Source organism: Tinamus guttatus, unplaced genomic scaffold (genome assembly GCF_059628265.1).
Source record: "Tinamus guttatus ecotype Peru unplaced genomic scaffold, ASM5962826v1 Tinamus_guttatus_pri_ptg000490l, whole genome shotgun sequence".
NCBI classification, from domain to species: domain Eukaryota; kingdom Metazoa; phylum Chordata; class Aves; order Tinamiformes; family Tinamidae; genus Tinamus; species Tinamus guttatus.
Genome location: NW_028289024.1, coordinates 110823 through 133792, shown reverse-complemented (window position 1 = coordinate 133792; position 22970 = coordinate 110823). Strand labels below are relative to the sequence as shown.

At 51.2% G+C, this 22970-nt stretch overlaps 1 protein-coding gene across 1 annotated transcript in view; it reads right to left on the bottom strand.

Annotated features, from left to right (window-relative positions):
* SETD2 (SET domain containing 2, histone lysine methyltransferase) overlaps positions 1 to 22970 on the bottom strand; it is a 40688-nt gene that overhangs the window by 4093 nt on the left and 13625 nt on the right. The window contains exons 4-15 of the mRNA XM_088533279.1: positions 21634 to 21765; positions 20963 to 21091; positions 18783 to 18906; positions 17530 to 17607; positions 17159 to 17256; positions 15499 to 15625; positions 13901 to 14035; positions 13028 to 13156; positions 11158 to 11799; positions 5506 to 5554; positions 4016 to 4196; positions 502 to 1192 (exon numbers count right to left, since the gene is read on the bottom strand). Of these exons, the coding sequence (XP_088389405.1) occupies positions 502 to 1192; positions 4016 to 4196; positions 5506 to 5554; positions 11158 to 11799; positions 13028 to 13156; positions 13901 to 14035; positions 15499 to 15625; positions 17159 to 17256; positions 17530 to 17607; positions 18783 to 18906; positions 20963 to 21091; positions 21634 to 21765 (2515 nt within the window). The remainder of the gene's footprint in view (positions 1 to 501; positions 1193 to 4015; positions 4197 to 5505; positions 5555 to 11157; positions 11800 to 13027; positions 13157 to 13900; positions 14036 to 15498; positions 15626 to 17158; positions 17257 to 17529; positions 17608 to 18782; positions 18907 to 20962; positions 21092 to 21633; positions 21766 to 22970) is intronic.

The window sequence follows — 22970 nt, the reverse complement described above, 5'->3', positions numbered from 1 at the left end:
CGAGAAGCCATGAGCTCTTCCCATGTCATTAAACCACCCAAAGTTGCTCGGATTGGGTTAAACTGAGGAGTTTTGCTCCTCAGAGGAGACCAAGGGGCTGCCAGTGCCACAGCTCCACCAAGCTGACTGGGGGAAAGGGCCGGAGATCCCGTGTGCTGTTACTCACCGCTCCCATGGTGGCACCAGCTTGGGGCAGCAGATGCCCTAAAGAGGTTCATGTCACCCCATCTCACCTGTCCAAGCACAGATTTCCACTCCACAGCGTGAGGAATCCAGCTGCGTTTGCAAGAACCCCATTTCTACAAGCACCCTGAAGGCTTCTACCTTCACGTTCGACTGTATTTAGCGAAGGCAGAAGCTCCTACCCAGGATCTCCTGTCATACAACTCAACTGTGTTGACCAGGTTAGAACTAACCTCAGCCCAGCTGTCACCTCCTGCTTGGTCCCCCCGTCCCCAGCGTGTTTCTCCCAGCACCTTGGCTGTCAAATCCCCTCATTACCTGCACGATGGGTGGCGTCGTCTGCGAATAAGGGGACGTCACCCCGTAAACAGTCTGACAGGTCTGTCCCTGGTAATATATGGCTGGCTGCGACTGCGCCGGCGAGTACTGCTGCGGCACGGCCACCGTCTGCTGGCCCGAGTCCCACACGCCGTAGCCCTGGCCCTGCACCGGCCCCGGCGCGGGCACGGGCAGGACGGCCACGTTGGCTTCCTGGTGGACCACGGCGTCGCTCTGCGCCACGTACTGCGGCGGCGGCGTCACCTCCATGGCGGCGGCCACGTGCTGCACCACCGGCACGGGCTGCGCCGGCGGCGGCGCGGCCGCCAGCGCCGGCTCCACCGCGTGGCCCACCAGAGTCTGCGGGTGCTCGTAGGGCGCCGGCGAGCACATGGGCTCCATGCTCGGCGTGGGCAGCAGCACCTTGCCGGCGTTGGGGTTGCTGGGGTCCACGTAGGCCTGCATGGGGTAGCCCGGGGGGTAGCCCAGGAAGCTGTGGTGGGGGGTGCCGTAGGCCATGGAGTCGTAGGGAAGCGGCGACGCCATGCCCAGGTTCTGCAGCTGCTGCTGCTGCTTCTGGGCCTCCCGCTGGGCCACCTCCTGCTCGAAGAGCTTGCGGCGCTCCTCCGTGGACAGCTTGTTGCGGTCCTTGAGGCGGACCTTCTTCTTGGAAGAAGCTGGCGTGTCATACCTGGAAGGGAGGGAAAAGGCTCCGTGAGACGCGCGGGGAGACCTCCGGGCCACCGGGACGGCCTCCAGCGGCGCGGTGAGGTCCAGAGCCTCGGGCACCACGTGCAAGAGCGGGAGGAACTGCTTTGCTTTGGGCTCCTGACCGAGCTTGGCTGCTCCCAGCGAGGAGGAATGTCCTCAGGTGGAGGATGCTCCCTGCAAGGAGGAAGATCCTCAGGAGGAGGATGCTCTCAACAAGGAGGAAGGTCCTCAGGAGGAAGATGCTCTCGATGAAGAGGAAGGTCCTCAAGAGGAGGATGCTCCCAACGAGGAGGAAGATCTTCAGGAGGAGGATGCTCCCCGTGAGGAGGAAGATCCTCAGGAGGAGGATGCTCCCAACAGGGAGGAAGGTCCTCAGGAGGAGGATGCTTCCAGCAAGGAGGAAGATCCTCAGGAGGAGGATGCTCCCAACAAGGAGGAAGGTCCTCAGGAGGAAGATGCTCTCGATGAGGAGGAAGGTCCTCAAGAGGAGGATGCTCCCAACGAGGAGGAAGATCTTCAGGAGGAGGATGCTCCCGGTGAGGAGGAAGATCCTCAGGAGGAGGATGCTCCCAACAGGGAGGAAGGTCCTCAGGAGGAGGATGCTCCCAGTGAGGCGGAATGTCCTCAGGAGGAGGATGCTCCCCACAAGGAGGAAGGTCCTCAGGAGGCGGATGATCCCAGCGAGGAGGATCTTCAGGAGGCGGATGCTCCCAGCAAGGAGGAAGGTCCTCAGGAGGAGGATGCTCCCCGTGAGGAGGAAGATCCTCAAGAGGAAGATGCTCCCAGCAAGGAGGAAGGTCCTCAGGAGGAGGATGCTCCCCACAAGGAGGAAGGTCCTCAGGAGGAGGATGCTCCCAACAAGGAGCATTGGGCTCTTCCACCTCAGGCTCCAAATGGAGATCCTGGCTGCAGGGTCCGGAAGACACTCGGGCAGTGCTGAGGAGACGGAGGCAACCGGGGCTGCACTGAGGGCCAAGAGGAGCCCAACGGGAGAGCAGAGGGAGAGGCTCCCTCCGCACCACCCCAGGGCTCATCCAGCCCACGGGGAGCTCTGGGGAAGTTTGATGGACACAAAGGAATCCTGGATAATCCCGAGGGAAACTCCGCCGCGTTCGGCCGCGTGGGCAATGGAAACGCCAGCGAGCGGCTCTGGTTGGAGTCAGGCTGTTCACTAGACCACAGCTCTGGCAGAAAGGAAGGAAAAAAGAAAGAAGGAAGGAAGCACGGACAGATTCTTATAAAGAGTAAGAATTTTTCACCCCAAGATGCGGAGCAGCTGCGGGCATTTTTCCAAGGAGTTAAATAAATTTAAAAAAGAAAAGGCTGAGGAACTTTGATCGGACCTCAACCATGGAAAACTTCAGATCAAAGGTGGGTATTTTGAGACGTTGTGAGTGTGGTCAGATGTGGCTTACAAGCAAAATGCTTTGCAGCCCTATAAATATCCTTAATCCACTGACTTTGCACTCGTGTGTTTGCTTTGCACCTCAAAAGGGTGTTGTGACCAATCCACGAGCTTCAGATGTTGCTCCGGTTCCTCGATCCTGTTTGTGGCGCAGCTGATGTGTTAATACAAACCAGACTGACACGCTGGGTCCGAGGTAAATAATCCGGGTCCTTCCCGGCGCTTGCGTCTCCGCTAAGAAAGGCTCCGGCAAAAGGCGAGCGGAGGAAAAAGTGGGAGAGGAAGGCGAGGGGATGGGAATGCTGCCAAGCCTCCCATCCTCGGAGAACATCCCTGGGCGGCTCTTCCCCTTTATCCCCATCATTTATCAGTGCAATTTAACACATATTTAAGGCCAAAATACCCAGAGGCAAAAGATGGGCGTTCTCATGAAACCCCATGCTTTCAAGTCCACCTTTTTCAATGCCTCAGGCTGACCTATTCCACACTTATTCCTCCCTTTCTGCCATCTCTCTGCGCACTTACTCTCCTCCCTTTCCTCCTGCCCCATCCATGGGCTCCGTTTCCATCCTAACTGCAGGATTGGAGCTCTCTGGCTCCAGTTTTAGGCAGACATTTCAAGCTTCTGGGGCAGAACACAGCCCGGGGACACAAGTCTGCTGGGCTGGCCCCTTCACCACCAATTGTGCTGTAATTACCCAGGCGCTTCAGATCCTGTTTCAGGGACACAATAGGCTGCTTTTAACGGCGACTCCTCGGTAATGGAGCTGCCTTTGGTACCCGAAACAAAAGGCAGCGCTTCCCTTCCCTTAATTAACAAGGAACTTTCGAGTAAGGAAAACTGGAGTCCTCCAAATGAGAGGAACAATGAAAAATAATTACAGTGGAGTGGCAACGAAGAAGGTGGTACCTTATTTTTAAAAACTGCAGTGAGTGGTGGCACCAAATGGATGCACAAACAGGCAGGAAAAGGCTCCTGCAGTAACTAGAAGCGTTTTCTCCCTCTGCACCATTCCTCCAGGGGAACCAGCTGGCTTTAGGATGGACTTCTGCCTTGCAGTTCTTTGTCCCCCAGCTCTTGCAAACCCCTTTGCTGGTCGGCAGCACGTGGAGCAGCACAACTCGTGTTGGCACAAGTTGGTAAAAACCTCTTAGGAGATACACGCAGCACCACGAAGCCATTCCCATGGGAAAGCAGGAGGAACAGGGATAGAGAAGGGCTGCTGATGGTGTACAGGGCAAAAAGCTCTTGTGTTATCCTCCTGGATGGCTTTCAGGGCGTTTGGGCACCCCTGCAAGCATCACTCCCAGCCAGGGACTACAACTCACCTTGCATGTGGAATTTAGCCCAGAGGAATCTCTCTTTTTGCCCCATTTTTCCCCCCTCTGAGCACTTGCCTGTCCTCGGGCCTCTTGGTTCCCCGCTCGTAGGCCGAAGACGGCGGCGACAGGGAATCCCGTCGCCTCTTCTTCTCCTTGCTCTGGCTCTGCCGCTCGGGATCGCGCTCGCGGTTCAGGACGGGGTTCTTGGGAGTCGGCGTCTGATCCCGGTGGCCCGCGGCCTCTCTCCCGCGATCCGCTGGTAGGGAAAAATGGGAAAAAACATTACAGTTCAGCATGTTTCTAGCTCCCCTCCATGCAATCACAGTCTCTCTGTCAGTCAAAAGAGTCGCCCCTCAAACAAATTCCCTTTTCCCCCATCAATCTCAGTACAGCTGAGGTGAAAATTCTATCTTAACTCTGGTTTAAGATACTTCATCCGTTCCTGAGGCGTTCCCGAGGGGATCGTCGTGCATCAGGATTATTTTGGATGCAAAACCAACTCCGAGCAAGCGGAGGGAAGAAAGCTGGGCCCTGGTTATGTCATGGGCTGGCAGCAGCCGCCGCCGCCGCCCTCGGCAGCGAGCGGGATGGGTTTTGGCACCGCGCGCGCTCTCCCCGCTAATGTAAACACAGCTACTACTGCAAGAGAAGACCCAGAGCCTTTGAAGAGCGCGGCGGTGCCGGCTGGCACGCGGCCGCGTCGACAGGGCCGTAAATCTCTCGCCGTGCTCCCCCCGCTCGCCTCTGCGATGCGGGAGCTTTCGCAAAGCGCCCAAAGGGGTTTCCGATGCCCTGGAAATCCCGGGGAGCCCCGGGCGCTCCCACTTCCAGCCACGGGGGTCATTCCAGGTGAGGGGAGTGGGGAAGGGAGAGTTTCCGTGTGCACGAAGGGAAAACAGAGCTGGGAAGGGCAGGCCCGGCCCCGGTTCTGCCCCAGGTCCCAGAGCCACCTCCAGGGCGGGTTTAGATGATCTTGGGGTGCTGACTACGCTGCCCAGATGGGAAGAGCTCCGAAGGTGGCTCAGGGAGCTGAATTCAAGAGCTCTCAAGAGCATCTATATGCTGTGAAGAGAAGCGGCGCTGCGCTGAGTGTGAAACTCCCCTTAAAGTAGACTCTTCCTCCAAGTGCATCTGTTTTACCGGGAGCTGCTTCGGCATCGGCTCTAGTGTCCTATGCTGGATGCACGAGGAGGCTGCAGGCTTCAGAAGATCAAGTTCAGCCTTTGCAGTATGGCAGAGAGCCTATGTAGGAGGGTAAACACCATCTCCTGCTCTCTTGTCTGGGACACCGGATGGATGTTTCATTCCATAGGGATGTTTCGTTCCATAGGGATGTTTATTTGTCTTCTCTATTTACTTTTCGGGTGCTACAACAGGAGCTCTGCCTATAGGAGACCCCTGCAGCCCCCAAATCACCAAGGTCAACCAGCAAGAGCCGTAGTGCTGGTCTCCAGCATCCACGATGACACATCCCGAGCTCCGCATGGACAACGGTGCTTGGAAAATCAAGCCGTTCCACAGGGGGGGAATGGGAACAGGATGAAGAGGGAAGCATGGCTACGTACCGCTGTTCTCCCGCTCCGCTTGGCTCTTCTTGGGGATCCGATACACCTCCTGCAAAACAAGGCACAAGAGTGAAGGCTTTGGGGCAGGCACACGAGCGCGTTCCCGCTCTCCCCGGGTCCCCGGCGCCCCAACGTGCTACCCGAGGAGCTCGAGCAACTCCAGCACCACTTCAAAACAAAACAAACCCAACGTCTGGTCTGTAAACGTATCCCCATGGGGCTTTCTATGTATTATCCCTCATGGGAACGCCCCGTTGCATCAGTTTTGGGGGCTTTTGCAGCAGGGGCTGCAGCGGAGCCGCTGTGGAGCAAGCTGGACGCAGACGTGCTCCACGTTGGACATCTGGTGTGCGAGGAGATGCCCAAGAGAGGTCAATGTCCTGCTGTTTTACTAAGGAAACCCGCCTGCCCCTTGGCTTCACCTATTAAACAGCCCCCATGGTGCCATGGAGTCACGGTTTGGTTGAGGGAACCAAGGCCAGAAGGGGCCTCGGGGCCGGCTGATCTCGAGGCCCTCGATAGCCGGGTTGGAGCCAGACCTCCCGGCCAGGTGGCCAAGCGGATCCAACCCCTCGGACACGGGGTCCCCAGCCCTTCTCCAGGCACCTCCCGACATTCCCGACAACGGGAACAGCCGGGGCGGGGTCAGGTGCCACCTCCACATCCCGCCCCCAGAGCTAAGACCGAGACCGTCACTCAAACATCATTTATGGACCTGGGATCCACGTGCTGGGAGAGTCCCTGGGACCCTGTCGCGCATTTGAGAGCAAAAACGTGTTTATTCATTTAGGCATTTCCAAGCAGGTCCCGTTTGACAAGGGACAGCAAGAGATGTCGCTGCACGTTTCACACTTTATTGCTTCTCCGACAGCCCCGGGCCTGGGTTCGTGATTCCTTCTCCATCGCTGTGTTTGAAACTCCAGGTAAAGAGCTCATGGAAGAAAGGGAGGGAGGAAAAGAGCCTCCAAGGAGGAAGCTCCGTGCATTTTGCTAAGTAAAAGGCACTTCCTTAAGGCTTCAAGCTACCTGAGATAGAAACCGCCTCTCACACACAGGGGCAGCCCATGATGCGTTTGGATCTGCTGCAAAACCCGCGCGGGCTGCAGGACCTTAAGGAGAGTCCTGGTCTTCCGAGAAGGACCCGAGGTGCCAGCGTTGCTCCCGGCCACCTCAGAAGCTCAACCCGAGAGGAAAACTCGCCTGAGGTTCTGCTGCTACGAACACCAAGACCGGGATCGTCGCGCGGCCGCTAGACCACGGAGCAAGGGTTACGGAGATGCCGTGTTCAGCCGGATTGCTGCGGATCATGGAATGGATTTGGAAGAACCTGCATGATCTCAGGTGTATTTTTACTCTAAATACGCTGGCACTTGAAATGAAAACATTATTTTCACCCTAGCAGTGATGTTAATGACCCCGCAGCAGCCAACGCTGATTGAGATGTGCCCTGCATAGACGTTTTGTGGGGTCACAGGTTCTCCAAGCCGTGGTAGCTCCGAAAAAGGTTATTCCAACTTTGAGGTGCACCAAGCCCTGGGTATCCGCTCTATTCCTGAAATAACAACAGGAGTGAAACGCAAACGTCTAATTCCTGGCAAGCAGCACACGATGAACTGGCTCTTTTTGGATAAATACGAGCGATAGGAGCCAGGGAAGGGAAACGGGGGCCGGGCTGGGGAGACTGGGGCTTTCCTGGAGCTGAAGATGGAGCGACCCAACTGGCCGTGCAGGTCAGAAGAAACCCACCCAGCAGAGCAAAATATTTTCTCTCCAAAGATCCAATATCAATCTTGATTTTCAAAATACGGTTGGGAATTAATTTTCCACGGTCTCTGCTGAAAGTGCTGCTGAAGCATAAATAAGTGTATAAATACTCAAGTATTTATAGTGATTCCGACTAAATAGAGGTGATTGCTGGGAGCAGGGCTAAGGAAGATGACTCCACAGTGAGATCTCCCTCGTCTAATTAGCTGCCCAGGTGAAACAAAGGATAATTCCGGGCAGTTGCCTGGGAGCAAACTTGCTGGATGGGATTTTGGTGCCCATCTGGGGGCTGCGGAACTGCAGGATCGGTCTGGGGAGGAGCAGAGGCCACTGAGTCTTTGGGAACAGCAAATTCCGGAGGAAAACTGCGGAAGCATCCTATGAAAAGCAGCTGGTGGACAAAGCAGATGCAAGGCAGGGAGGTTTCCAAAGCTGGTGGTATTTTTGGGAAGGGAAACTGCTGGATCGTGTGTGCACATCTGCTGGGTCACTGTGAGCGCTGCTGGCAAAGTCCAAACGCTTCCCTGCCTTTGAGGGCAACGTTTAATGAGTTACATGGAAAATTAAATGCAAAAAACCAGGAGCAATGGGAAAAAGCCTGATGCAAACGGGGAAGGACCAGGATTTTGCAACCTTTCTGGTTGCAGGTATAAAACCTTGAGGTGGGAAAGGAGGGATCCGAGGCTCAGAGGACGTGATGGTAGGAGAAGGGAAGGTTGTGTGTAGGGAAATGCTCCCAGGAAATCTGCCCGATGGAGGTGCAGAGAGTGGGATTTGGAAAGACTGCTCTTCAGGCAAGCAGAAAGGTCAGTTTGTCTGTGTGGGTCACTGCAGCCCTGCCAGGGTAATGATTAACCTCGGGGAAAGGCTGGTTTGATGGCAAAAGAGAAAGCCCACCCTGCCTAAGGCAAATAGCGAGGGGAATATCTCAGATTTGAATGCCAAGTCACGGTGAAATAACTCTCAGGTCCAAAGTGTCCAGCTAAAACCTTTTAAATCCCAAGAGAGGTGGCCCCTTCGAAAGCTTTTGCTTAAAAGGAACCTCTCCAACTTGCAGGAGAGGCTTTGGAGGCAGGAGAGCCACAGCCATGGGAAGCTCCCAGCTTCTCCAAGACAAATTTTAGCTGTCTAAATAACCTGAGATGCTGCAAAGGCTCTGGTTTGGATGGCGGAGCTGCAAGGTAGGTTTAAGTGGGGCTAGGGAAGCCCCAATGAGCAGATCACCCTCAGAACGCCACTGCCGTTAAAGCCCAGCCTAAGTTAAAGCCCTAATAAAGCCCTGGGCCCTGGTTATTGAAATGCAAGTCGGAAGGTTTTGTGGAAATAAGATTCAACCGCGTGCACGAGCCCGGGCTGAAAACGTGGCCCTGGGGCAGCGTGTGGGCACCCAGCACCATGGGTTTGTGTGGAGCTGTCGACCCGTGTGTGGAGGTGTAGAAAAACAGAGCTCACTTAATCCTCTCGCGCCAGGGGCTCTGATTTTTCCCAGGGTGACGGCAACGGACGCCCCGAAATTACGCCGGCGTCACCGAGTTAACCACCTCTGTCCTCTTTGCACCTAGTTTATTTCTCATGCAGCTTCCCAACCATCTTCCTGCTTCGTCACCGTATTGCGCGCTCCGTTCTGGCCCGTCTTCAGCACGGAGTTGGGAATGGAGCGGAGCAAAGGAGACACGGGCCGAGCGGGTGACGTTAACAAGCTCCTTGCTGCCCTGAGAAGCTGCGTGGAAACGGTTGCAATTACCAGGGGGCATCGGCAAGATTTGGGGGGACAGGAGTCCCGAGACCCTCCCGTCCGACAGCAGCGGTTTTGGAGGGATGTTTGGATGTTCCAGCCAAGGCCCGGCGGGTGGAAAGCTTGGAAGTGCTGGGAAAAAGCACCTCTTCCCGCTTGGGTGACTTGAGTCCTCCCACGGCTTTATTTAGAAAACAGGGGTAAATGAACCCCTAAAGCAGCTTCTTAAGAGGTGAAAAGTCGGACAGCAGCAGTTAACTCGAGGAGGCGCAGGACACGTTGTAGCCACGGGTCACAGGAGCCCCACGGCCACTTTGCAAGAGGGAAAAACACCTTTTCCCAGCCCCGATGGCAGAACCGCGGGGTTGTCTCTGCTGGCACCACCACAGACATCAGATGTTATCCCAAGATATTTGGCTTGGGATAAACACCCGTGTCCCCGAGAGCAGAACCGCACTGCAGGCCGGTACCGGAGTCCTTCCCGACACAGGAGGTGACACACGGTGACACAGGGACAGGAGCCACCACATCCTGGTGGCAGCTTGTGACGCGCAATGACCCCAGAGCCACCCTGCAGCACCCAAAGAGGAGCCCAGAGAACACCCGGCTGCTCTGGGAGGCGACACTTAGCGCTAACACGACACTGGCAGGTCAAATTTGGTGGAAAAGTCCCCAAATTTTAGAAAAGCTGCACGAGTTTCTCAAAACTTCACATTTTTGGTGACGGAACATTTCTGGTTTTGTTTTTCCTACTCTCTTTTGGAGTTTAAACAACGCAACATGGGATCCTGAAAGCAAAAGCATCTAGCTACACACAGAAGAGTGACCCGTGCAGAGCAACATAAATACAACTTAAATGGGGTGTAGGGCGAAGAATTAGTTTAGCTTCCAGTTCAAACCGTCCTAGGGATTAGCAGGGTATGGAAAAGGTCTCTCCTTCCATTTAACCATAAATTCAACCTGATCCCATTTAACCATAAACTCAACCTGACAGTGTCCCGTAAATCCATGAAAAATCCGCAGGCCCACACAAATTCCAAAAGGCTTCAAATTAAAACCTAATAACTGACATATTACAGGTGTGCTTAGTAAAGGGATGGAGGCAAGACCAAGGAGCACGACCTAACGCTCTATTTAGTACCATATTTCAGTTCACTGCTTGCATGGCGACGTCCCACCTCTCCTCCCACTAACATTTTAAGGCACGAATGATTATGGTTAAACAAATGCTCAAGGGCATCAGATTCTTCTGAAAAATTCAGAGAGAAAAGCAAGGATTCTCCCAAGTCTCGCATAAACTACATTGCTTTAATTTAAATACTAATAAATAAGCAGTTTTGTTTTATGAATACGAATGTTTACAGATGCAGGTGAGGTCTGCTGGACTCGGCACCACCAAATCCTTCTCCTAAAGGAGTTATCAGCTCTAGAAAGACCTTGATGGAAGCGAAACATGAAGCCACATCCAGCTGTCTTTGAAGGCGTCTTTAAAGGGTCTAGCTATTTTTAAAGGTATCTTTAAAGGTTTGGATTCATATCCGCAAATCTGGATGTTTACCCGATCACATGGATTGGAAAAACAGGTTAATCCAGCACAAAAAGTAACATGGAGTAATATGGAGAGACTGCTGAACTGCCAGTGTTTGGGCACACTGCGGTGAAAAGCTGATGTTCAGGAAAGCCCGATAATCCCGTGATAAGTGAATTTAAGAGTAGAATTAAGAGTGAATTAAGAGTAGATGGTCGGGCACTTTGTTTCAGCACTGACAGATGCTCGACCAGAACCGCTTGCCACATTGCCACTACCTTCTTATTTTCATAGAGGTTGAGAGACGAACCTCAACCACTGAAAACAGGATGACTAAGTTGACTTTGTGGTGGCCAATGCGAAGTACCACTGAAAACAGGATGACTAAGTTGACTTTGTGCTGGCCAAAGCGACCAACCTGCTGCTTTCAGTGTGCCACACACCAGCACCCAACAAAGCAGCAGACGGGGCCGTTGGCAACGGAAGGATAGAGATGGAGAGCACCTGGAGAAGCCCTTTGGGTGCGAAAGGCAGCCTGAGTGGTCAAGGATCTGGCAAGAGGACAACGAGCTGGATGGTTTGGGGCTGCGGCGCGAGCGCGGAGGCGGCGCAGGGCACCTCTTACCTTGAGGTCCTTCCACACGTCGAGCAGCCGCGTGGCCAGGTCGCTCACGTCCACCATCTTGTCCGTCTGCTCCTGGCTCCTCTCGCTCTCCACGTCGGAGACGCCTTCTTCCTCGTCCTGGGACGGCGTCTCCATGGTGATGGGCTCCTCCAGCTTGGCCCCGTTGCTCTCCTTGGCCTCCACGTCGGGCTCGGCCTCCAGCTCCAGCGCTTGCGACTTGCTGCTCTCCACCGCGGCCTCCGCGGCCGCCTTGGCCTCGGGCTGCTGGGGCTGCTCCTCGGAGCCCTCCGCGGCGGCGCCCTCCAGCTGCTCCAGCTCCTCCTTGCCCTCCTTGCCTTCCAGCTCGCTGGTCGTGTCCGAGATGGCGCTGTCCATGCTGTTCTCGCTGATGATCTTGAGCCTGCGGAACACCAGCTTCTTGGGGGTGTCCGCGTCGGCCTCGGCGCTCGCCTTGGCCGACAGGTCGGGCGTGTTGAGCGGCGTGTGGGCGCGCGACGTGTTCTCGCTCGAGTAGCCGTCGCCCTCGCTGAGCGGCGGCACGGCCGCCTTGGTCTGCGCCCAGCGCTGGATGATGGGCAGCACTTTGCTCTCCTCCAGCATGTTCTTGGTGGGGATGGGCAGCAGCTCGAGCGTCTTCATGATCTGCTCGCAAAGGCAAAAGGGGAACGGTTAGAATGCGAGCGCGGCTCCGGCCGGGAGCAAGGCCCCGGCCTCGGATACGCGGAGCCATCGCAGCTCCCATGATCATACACTCGGGGTTTAATAGGCCACTGCATTAAAAAAATTAAATAAAAATCATACACTACGCCAAAATCCAGCATATTTTAGCTGTTTTTCTTAAGCTAGCAACAGAGAATTCCTAAGAAAAAATAAAAAGCGGTAAGGAGGATCCTAGACTCGGTAAGGAGGATCCTAGACTCTATCATGATGCTTGAAAGAGAGTTAGGTTTGATTTCGCACTATGATTTGCACGTTCATGGATAGAGGAAATAGTCACTCCGTGCATTTTTCAAACGAGTCGTCGAGGACTGGGGGACAGCAGGTGTTTTAGCAACATAACACTAAATCCTGCGACAGGCATCAGATGGCCAAAGACCAATTCTCCTACACCAGTGACGGCTTAAAAATAAATAAATAAAAATAAAATACAAAATACGAAGAAAAAAAAAAGAAAAGGCAGAGGCTGGAGTGGAGACAAAGCCACCGCTATCACAGCAGCTTCCCACATGGGGATGGGAGGGATGAGCACAACCGAAGTTGTTGAATCCAGCACAGCTTGGAAAAAACCTGTCACTGTCACCACTTGGAAAGACACAACCCAAGTCAGGAGGAGGAGATACCTGAAGGCTGAAGCTCTTGCAGCTTCTGCTCCCCTGTTTGGCATTAAGGGCTGCCAGAGCCTCTCTCCAGCACACAGCCAAGTTCTTGGAGAAGTGGCTTTAATAAAGGGACCCCAGATGATGTTTGCATGCAATGCACGTGCAGAAAAGAGAAATTCAACTTCTGCTCGAGATTGTAAAAGCAAAAGCTGCAGTTCCCTGCGCAGCGCGGTCCCCAACAGGCAGCAATGATCTTTCTATAAGTCTGGCTCGTGTCACTAACCCAGAAATCTAAGACAAACCACAAAGGCAAATGCTTTCCATGTAGTTAGAACCTCCCCTCAAGCAGGAATTTCAGACTGTGACTCCGGCGGTACCTGCAGCTTATTTTCACCAACGTGTGATGTAATAGTTATACCCAAAGGGGATAAAATAAAGAAAAAATACACGAAATAAAATCAACATGCTTCCTGTGAGCAATTAGCAAAGCTGCTTCAAAAGCTTCCCACATGCAAACAGGGATCCCGGCCGTCCTCGAGGGAATTGCTGACCTCCAGCTGCAGCTTCAGGTTGTTGGCCGTGCTTCCCCTCCCGTCGCCCAGCTCCGTCATCCAAATCCAGAGGAGGGACAAGCCGTGACACTCGAGGAAGGACTTCAGGCAGGTCTGCGAGTGCGTGTTCTAGGGAGGCCAAAAGTACAGAAAGTCCATGGGAACAGGCAAAAAAAGCTTTGGTTTCTGCACACCGACATGGCTAACTACCACACCGGGCATATACCCGTAGATATTACCCATACAATTCACTGTTACTAAAAAAACACATGAAATAAAGAGCCAGAGCCAGGTATCTGCCAAAATAAGCATGTTTCACATGATTTTGGTGGATATAATGGCTGTTTTCAGAGCAGAGGGGTCGCAAGCCTACCTGGTGGATAAAACTCATAGAGGGAATGGACTGCATGGGAAATTGGCTGCAACTGCTCTGCACTGAGTCAAAGGGAAAAAAATCAGGATAATCTTGGAGATCAGCTGGGTGAAGATGACAAACATGGGCTTTGTGGGTTCCTTCGGGGAAGCTTTGAGCAGCTCAGCCTACCTGCAGGGAACAAAATCACTCTCATTTCAATCCCTTCCTGCTTCTCACAGAATGGTTGAGGTTGGAAGGGACCTCTGGAGACTCTTGGGGAAAGGATCATTTAGGCACGTTTGTTCCACCAAATTCAGACCAAGCAAAGGGCCGGGATCACATGGGGCCTATAAACCAGGCAGAACTGCAAGTTTCCCTGCCGTGATTCATCTCGTGCTCGGGGTGCGGGCACGACCATCCAACCTTTAAGCTGTTTCTCCCTCTTCTTCTAACAAGGGTTAAATGCTCCTGTTTATACAGCAAGAGATCCCCTCGCGCTGCAGCCGAGATCTCCTCACCTGTATGAGTTTGAGGCAGGTAAGTTTCTGCTCCAGGGTCTCGATCCGAACCATCAACCGGGATAAACTGAGAACCTGGTTCTTATCCGAGAGGCCCTCGCCGTTCTCCAGCAGCGCTTCCAGCTCCCCATCCACCTACCACGGCAAAAAAGACAGTTTTCAGGTCACACCAGGCTCACAAAATGCCTCCCTACAAGATGTTAAAGACAATTTGTGGCCTGGTTTTGGGAGGCAGAACAAGCCTCCCTTGGACAGCTCTCAAATACTGGAAGGAAAAAGTCTGGCTTTAATTTGACTGGGTTTGCTTGGTTTTCTTTCATCTTCAACATTGTTTAGAGCTTAAATATGGTTTAAAAAAAAGGGCATTTTTCACACTAGCTGCGTTTACATCTGCAGGAGTGGAAGGTATGGACGAGCAGCTGACACGAGGGAGTCCTCAAGCTCTAACATAAACTTCCCCTAACGAGCAGCACGTTTCTGAAGTGCATATTCATCCCAGGAGCTTTGCAGGGCAAATCCCAGCTGTGTGCACCAAAATCCTCCCGGTTGCAAATACTCCCGGTCACAAATTTATCTTTCCACGTAGGGAAACAGATTATCTCTGTTCTAACTACAGAAAATAAGTTGATTCTGCAAATACCCAACTCCCACTTACATTCTTTACAACCAGAGGTGCTTCTCTTTTGGTGTTATGTCATAACACAGAAAAATCTAAGGAAATTTGCTGAAAATGGCTATTTTTGAGTGGTCAGACACAATTAGTGTGTGCAAGAAGAATCAGGAATTGCTACTTCAAGTTGAGAACAACCCAATTTTGTAGGAAGTCAAAAGAATTCATGCAATTTCTTAGCAGCACCCTGTGAAACTTTCCTACAGCGTTTAGTCTGTAAATCCACCACTGCAAGGCAATGTAGGGAGCAGGTTTGTCTAGCCATGTGGAATGGTGAAGAACTGTAAAAAAGACTAAAAAAAAAGTCTGGATTTATGTTACATATTTCATTCACATCCATCTGCAAAGACAAGCGAAACTGAAGGCAAAAAGCAAATGCAACACATGTTGGTACGAGTTTCTTGGAGCTGCCTTGCCTCTAGGCCAGAGCAATTAGAGATTCAAATTTCACATCCCGACTGGAAGATGGCAAACATCTGCCCCGTTTGCACTGTCAAACGTTTGATTGTGTCCTAAAAGGAAAGCCTGCATTGCCTGCTGTTCATTGGAGTTTAGAAATCAAACAAAACTATCAAAAAAAATAACAAATTGGACAATTTAGTGGGCTTTTCCTTAGCTGAAAAGGCTACAGGATTCATGACGCTGGTCAAGGGGTGCAGTAAGTGTAAAAACACCTCTCTGGTGGCAATTTATATTCAGTAATCTGGAGCAAGAAAACATGTGTTTAACTAAAACTCCAAAAACACGTGTTTGGGGCCAATAAGAAGTAAAATGATATAGTTACAGCCATGGGAATGGAGTCTGAGGCTGCTATCCCGATCCTACACAGAGGTGGTTCTACAAAGGTGACCTGGAGGTTCGTAGGAGGAGGACGAGGGCCCAGGTCAACCTTGGCTGCCGCTCCCCGGCGCGGGCCGGTGCCACCCACCGAGTCCTTCTTGCGGGAGCGCTCCTTCTTCATCTTCCCTCCCGCCGCGCGGATGCTGACCCGGTTCTCCCCGCCGAGGTAGCCGCGGCAGTTGGCGGAGCCGCAGAAGCACTTCTGAGCCTCCTTGCTGTTCACGGGCACGAGAAACACAGCGTTAGTACCAGCTCCATGGCACCCACGGGGAGGTCGTTTCATCTCTTCAGGGCATCACGGTGGTGCCAGGGGAAAGATGACATTGCACAAGCACCCCTTATCCTCCCTCCTTCCCGTTAGCATCGTTGCTCCAACGCCTGGTGAGGAAAACTGCATTGCACAAACAACCAGGGTTAAATGATCGCCTGGAGGAAGAGCTGCACCGTGTTGCTCAACGTGGTGCAGATCCATGGATGCAACAAAAGATTGAGCCGGAAGACTTGCTTTTTAGCATGGATATACAGCAGTGGACAACAGGAGAGAGTTAAGAGCTGGAAAACTCCAGTGAGATGGGGAATATATTCACTGAACACGAGCTGGTATCTAAGTGAACTACTATAACAAAAAAATTCTCCATCAGAGAGGCTCCTAACAGGCCCTTAATACTAAAGCCCCAGGATTTTGACTGAGCCAAATAACCTAGAGGTGACTGCAGTTACATGTATAGATTGCATAGGGTGTATAGAACAACTTGCTTCCAGAGGGACCTTGGTCTCAGTTAAGAGCAGAGGGACCCAGTAAAAGCTGCTGGGATTGGGGCAGCTTCTGTTTTGCTGCCCGAATTCAGGCAGACAATTCCCACCCAGGGAATGAACTTAGTAGTCAGATGCCACCTCAGTTATTAAAAATAAAAACAAATAACATCTTAAAGGTCAGTGGCTGATTAATATTTGTGACATAAAGCTGCGTGAGAGCAGCTGCCATGTAAAGGCGGGTAATTTTATAACACAGCTAAAAATGCATTTGTGATTCTTCAGCTTGCAGACAGAACCCTGCTGTTGGAGAGGGCAGGATCCAGAAGGAAAGGGAAGAACTTATTAAACAATGCTATTCAGTAGAAATACTTCATAATTATAAAACTGGCTCTAGAATACTTCACCATACACCTCAAGGGGAAGGAATAGAAAATATTCCGCTCTTAAGCTTGGAAAGGAGAGCTAAGGGGCCAATGCTGAGGAAAAACAAAAAAACTAAGAGCTAGAAAGTCCCCACTGTAGCTCTCACAGGTGCTGCAGTTAGACAGGAAGAAACCACATGCTACCTGCTAGGTTTTTACAGCTCCACAACTATTTGCAAAGTTGTAAAACCCCGGTGGGCACGGAAGAAAGGGGGAGTATAACTTAAGGGTACTACAAAAGCCAGGAGCTGGAGCCATTAATAATTAGACAGAGGAAAGAAACAGCCAAGGTAATTATCTGGGAAACTTCCACGGGGGAGAGGACAGTAAAAGTGGGAGAAAAAGCCCATAAAGTGCAACTGGGAAAATGTGCAAAATCAAGAGAAAGCTCTTCTCCCAATCTTTTGTGTCAGAAAGGAAATAAACTTTATCCAAACGGATTTTGTTTTTAATAGCTGAATTCCAGCTTGTTTGCAACTGCTGAGCATTAGCTGAGGTTTTCCAACACCTGGTTCTGCAGCTTCCAAAAGCCCATTTGCAGCAGCCGCGGCGGCGAGCGGCACAACGTACCCGTATCTCTGGAACTGGTAGTCAAACGTCAGCTCTGAGCCCGACGGGACTAGTTTGGTGGTGAAAAATCCAACTCTGAGCTGCCCGTTCACAGTCCACTGTAGCAAGGAAAAATAGGGTAACACAGTTATTGCAAAAGCCCAACACCCATCCCTCCAAACGCAGCCCTGGCAAATCTAAAATTTGCAAAGGGAATGGCCAGCGCTTGCCCCTTTCAAAGGCAGGTGTTTACATTTGACTAATGAGTTTAAAAAAGAAAGAGAGGAAGAAAAAGCAGGAGATAAAGATAAAGGAGCCCTGCTCTTCCCTGGGAGCTTGCGAAGTCGCAGGGCGGTGGAAAGGAGCCGCCAAGGCTTTGATGCTGCCCTTACCTTTTGTGTCTCGCAGTTTGGTTCACAGCTGTGGTTCATAAAACGAGAGCAGTTTCCTTTCTGGGTAGCATCTATTATCTAAAGAGAAAAGAAAGAGCAAATAGAGCAAAACAGCCTTCCTTTGCCTGCCTCTCCCTGTGCCCACGTTAGGTTTGTGGGGACAAGGTGAGGGGGACCACGGTTATCACCCTGCCCATCTGCTGCTATCAGCTTTATTTGGTTGGCACAGAATGGCTTTTGCAGTGGTAAAAGTGCCCCAAAATAAGGGCAATGCCCTGAAACTATTATGCAGACTCTGCTTTCGTTCCACGTTAATATAAAGCTCCTCAATTTGGTGATTCTTGACTTTTTAATGGCAGTTTTCAATCCCCTGATACAACGAATAGGCTGAAGCTGAACACTTCTGCCACGCAGATAAAGATCGTGCCCAAGATCATTTTGCCCTCCCTTCCACAACCAAGTAAAATATTTCCCTGTTCCCCCTTGTGATTGCACAACAATCCCACAGTGCAGAAACCACTTCCTTGCAGGGGAAAATGGGAAAAGAACAAAAGCACCTGGAGTATTTTAAGTGATTTTACTGCAAAGATACTAAAACCCCCACCATCCCATCAAGCAGAAAGTGGTATTAAATGTCTGCTTATTCGTGAGGTAGGGCCCTCTGCTCAGGATGGGCAACTCTGCACGTCTCTGCATTTGCAGCTACAGAATTCAGATGATGTGAAATAGCTGAAGCAGACACAAATAATGAAGACCTTTGGGTATATAAATATTTCAATGGCAGTAGACTGCATATAGCAATTCCACCAGGGAAATTTAACATGGTTTTGGGGCACAGAAAGGAAACTCGGTCGCTGTGGATACGTTTTCTGCTTTTCTTTGGTGTCCAAGGAGGACGAGTTCAATGTGAAGCAGCTGGGACACAGATGTGGCTTTGCTGCCACATGGCAGGGCTGGGCCCCTGCTCCATCCCTTCCCTCGCTGGGGACACTGTCACCATCTCCTCTCTACTGGGCTACCTGCTCTGAGGCAACGGGACACGGCTGAGTGTCTACGAGACTGTTCAACCAGCTTGAAAACAAGGAATGGGTTAAAAAACATGGGATGCGACAACACAAAGCCTAAATTTCCTTTCCTCGACTTAAAAAAATCAGGAGAATCTATTTTACTTGACTGAAGAAAAGGCACTTTGCGGGCAAGGGGCTTTCAGCACTGCAGGTCATTGGGGTTGAGCTCCTCCGGGCTCTGCTCACCTCGTCGTTCTTCAAGGCCATAAAATAATAGTGGATGTTCTTGTTCCGAGCATACTCCTTCACCCGGGCCTTGAACTCCTTGTGATCCAGCACCTCTCCGCAATACTCCAACACAAACGTGTTCCTGCACAGCCAGAAAAGGGGAAAAAAAGAAAGGGAGAGAGCACTGAGTCCACTTAATAACACACGGAAAACCCCGAGAAAAGAGAAAACTATTGGCTTTGACACCTGCTCTCAGAACAGTTTTGCAGCCTCTTAGTCCTTTTGTTACAGCCCAGGTTTTTATATTTGGCCCAGCATTCCTTAACCACTTTAATCTCCAGCAATTAACTTCTTTTTTGACACTATCACACGGGGAGGGAGCTACCAGCGGAGGGCCCCAACGCAAGGATAAAGCTTCCTTTGAAGCAGGGTTTGTTCTGTAAAGAACCGAGACGTTGTGGGCTCGTGAGGATGAAAATAAGGAGCGTGAAGAGGACACGGGATGCAGGAACTGATGCAGGAAGCCCGTCTGCATCTTGCTGATCTGATGGGTAAAACGAAGAGTTGATAAAATCCCCTTTCTAACCCCAGGAAAGACAAACCTGAGGCTGGAGATGCAAGAGAAGAACTTCTAACTCCCAAACACTCAGGCACAGCGAGGGGGCAGCTCCTGCACCGCAGCGAGTCCCTCGCGAGTGGCGCGGTTGCCCGGGAGCCCCTCCACGGAACCCCGGGACAACAGAGGGGCTGAGGTCACCAGGAACCGTTGGGGACAACCTGGTCCAGCCCCGGCTCCAGCAGGGACACCCAGAGCACGGGGCACCCGGGCGCATCCAGGCGGGTTGGAGATCTCCAGAGCAGGAGCCTCCACAGCCTCTCCGGGCAGCCTGTGCCAGGTCCTCTCCTAAAACCAGCTGCAGCTTCCTGCTGCTCTCCAAACCTTTTTCCAAAGATTTTTTGGAATGGGACATGTATAAAGATGAGCAGTATTCCAGCCAGCACCAGGCACACAGCTGCACATCACATTGGCAAGGAACCCTATCCAAATCCCTCAACACGCAGGGGCCAAATTCAATCTTTAGTTTCACCTTTCCGAGCAAGAAAACCACAGCCAGTCAACACAACAACCAGCAACAACGTGAAAAAAAACCTGGGCTTGACAAGTCTATACGGGGCAGCAGCCACTTCTGTGGCCAGCAGTGCTGCTTCCCAGCCGTAACACCTCCAACCCTACCCCAAGGAGTGTCAAAAAACTCATTAGAACCTTTTTGTCTTCAACGGAAGCAAAAAAAAATCTGAGTTTCTGAGGAAACTCTACGAAAAATCCCAAGTTGCACCTGGTATTTGTACAGTAAGATTTGAGGCAGATTGTCTGAAGCCTCGTGGAGTTTCAGGTGCTTGAGGCTGAGCAGACCCAGCACTGCCCTCCTTGCTGCTCATCCGCAGGGTCCTGCATGTCCCATGCTCTGGAACAAAGCTCTAACTCCCAAAAAAACAGGCATCCAGCCTATCACCAAGCTGGGAGGAGGCCTGCAGGGTCTAAAGTGGGACAACTCTTGTGTCTGGGCCAGCCAGCTCCTTTATGGGCAGAAAGGCTACATGAAGGCATAGAGCCAAGCCTGAGGAGCTTGAAGAAGCATTAAGTGAGGACAGAATAGTTTAATAAACCTATTGATTTTTTGCACAAGTTGGTTTGGCTAAATGGAGACAGGTCAAGAACTGACTCAAAGCTGTAAGCATTAGGGATGTAAAGCTACCAGGTAGAGGTTGTGCTTCTAGACCATGGAAGAGGAGAAGATCCCTACGGGCTCTTCCTCACTAGAGGAGGAGGAAGGCTCACGAGAGGGTAAATTTCACGGAGAGGGAAGGAGGAAACACAAAAACCTGGTTTCAGCAGAGCAATGCAACAGGGAAACGCAGATTAAGCCCAAGCTGAAGCTAAGCCAAGGCCACTGGTCAAACTCTCCTGAAAGTAGATGGGAACACAGTAAAAGCAGAGTGGGAGATCTAATATAAAATCAGTGGATATGTATGTGCAGACAACTAAGCTAGGAGCATGAGGATAGCACATAAAACAGGAGAAAAGTCAGTTCATCTGCTCATGCCAATGAAACGAAGAAAATGCTGGCAACTTGTTTTCCACTCGTGAGGGGGTACGACAGCACGACGAGAAGGGAATCTGAAGAGCAAACGCTTACGATGGGAGATCTTTGGCAGCTCGGAGGCCCCAGCCTTTCTTCTCAGTGAGGATCACCTCGACATCCGCGTGCTGTTTCTTCTGGAAGCGCCGGTTGGAGCAGTAGTCGCCATTTGGGCACCTGGAAGAACTAAGTGAAGGAGAGGGAACAGATCAACTCCCAGCAGGACGAGAGCAGCAACAGCTCAGATGGGAAACAGAGATAAAGAAATGATAATCAATTCAGTGTAAAACCATCAAATACGTTTTGCTATAAAAAGTATAACCATCTGACTGTCAACATGCAAATGCAGACAATTTATTTTGGGAAAGAGGATAAAACACTCTCAGTCTGAATGCCACCATACTCCCATGCCATGGGACTAAAAGGGACTCAACTTGGCCTCTTCTCTTCACGTTTCTACGGTTTCTTCTCTGCCTCAACTGCCTGGGCAGAGCAGAAGACAAAGTGGAGAGCTGCTGCCAAGTAATTCCTTGTCTTGCACCAATGGAAGGTGCCAACGGTGCCAATGCTCCCGCCAGGGAGCGGATCCGTTGACCTCTCCAAAGATCGACCCACACCAGACAAACAAAACAGTGACCACAACTTGGTGCCACTGCCCAGGAACGCAGTGACTTCCCCCAAATCACACGACGCTGCCAAGTCGTGACCAGTCGTGAGGTGGCACTTACCACTCTATCATGAGCAGCCGGTTGAGACAGTCTTCGCCACAGGCCACCTCCCCCTGGGCTCGCTCTTCCTTGGAAAGAGGAGGGCATTCACACAGCATCCGCTTGATATCCCGGTGAGACTTGTTCTTCTTCCTATATGGAGCATAAACGGGATTACAGTTTAGGCGGGAGGTGACAGAGCAACACCCCTCCATCTTCCCCTGCTGTTACTGGAGGAAATTCCACTTGTCCCTACAAATGGATGGATAATTTTTGAATGGCCACACAAGAACGTCCAAGGGCAGCCGTGGAGAGACTGCTTGTTTGGAGATGTGATGACTTTCTAACAGCACGAGATGATTTCTAAGACCCGTTTTCCACCCACCATCTCCCCAGCCTACACAACGCAACTCTACTTTCAACATACAGGTACCATAGGTACACAGACACACACAAAGGAAGGATCCAAATCCCTTCATTTTGTCATCTAAGTAAAGAATCAAACTTCCAGAAAAGTCCTGATTTTACAGGGAGAGGGTTTCTTACCACACAGTAGAAGCTATGAACAATTCCCAAGGATAAACTTTTCATTATCTTCTCTTGAAATACTTTATTCTAGTGTATACTATACTCCACAGTATTCTATATTCCACACCAGGGTATAACAACGTATGGGGACAAACTCCAAAATCCTTTCCAATCTCAACTATTCTGTAATAGTTCCCTTATTTTCTCTGGTTCACAAGCCAGGAGAACATCTTCTAAAATATCTTTTAGATATTAACATCTTCTAAAATATTAACATATAAACCCTTTACTGGGCACACATACAATTTGAAAAAGGTGTTTTGTTTATAACACAAACTCAGGGGTAAGTGGCTTACATTTAGGTTTTGCATAAAGAATATGTTTTAAAACACACTTAAATTTAAAATATTTTTGTCCATTTTCAAGTGAAACTAAAACACTGCAGCTTAGAGCATCCAGAGGAAGGGGGCAAGACTCGTGACCAACATCCAAAGGGGAGGGATGTTTCGGGGAAGGCTGAAGACGCTTGAACTTTGAAGCAATGCAATCACTAGCCATTTCCAAAGCTCAAAAGAAGTGTTTTTATTCCCCTAAAGGATCATATCCTGTTCAACATTCCCATGGAAAAGGCTAATGCCCTTCCCACGCCCTCCCTTCTTTCACTTCTGCCTTCTTTGTGTGTCTGGGAGCCAAGACTTGGTGGGGTTATAGCACGTGTTGGGTAGTGTCTCCTCTGTGGACAACTTTGGTAGATGTTGGCAATGCAACCGTCTTCCATACCCACTCCTCACTGCTCTACTAATTGCCAATTTGAAAGTAAATTAAAATAT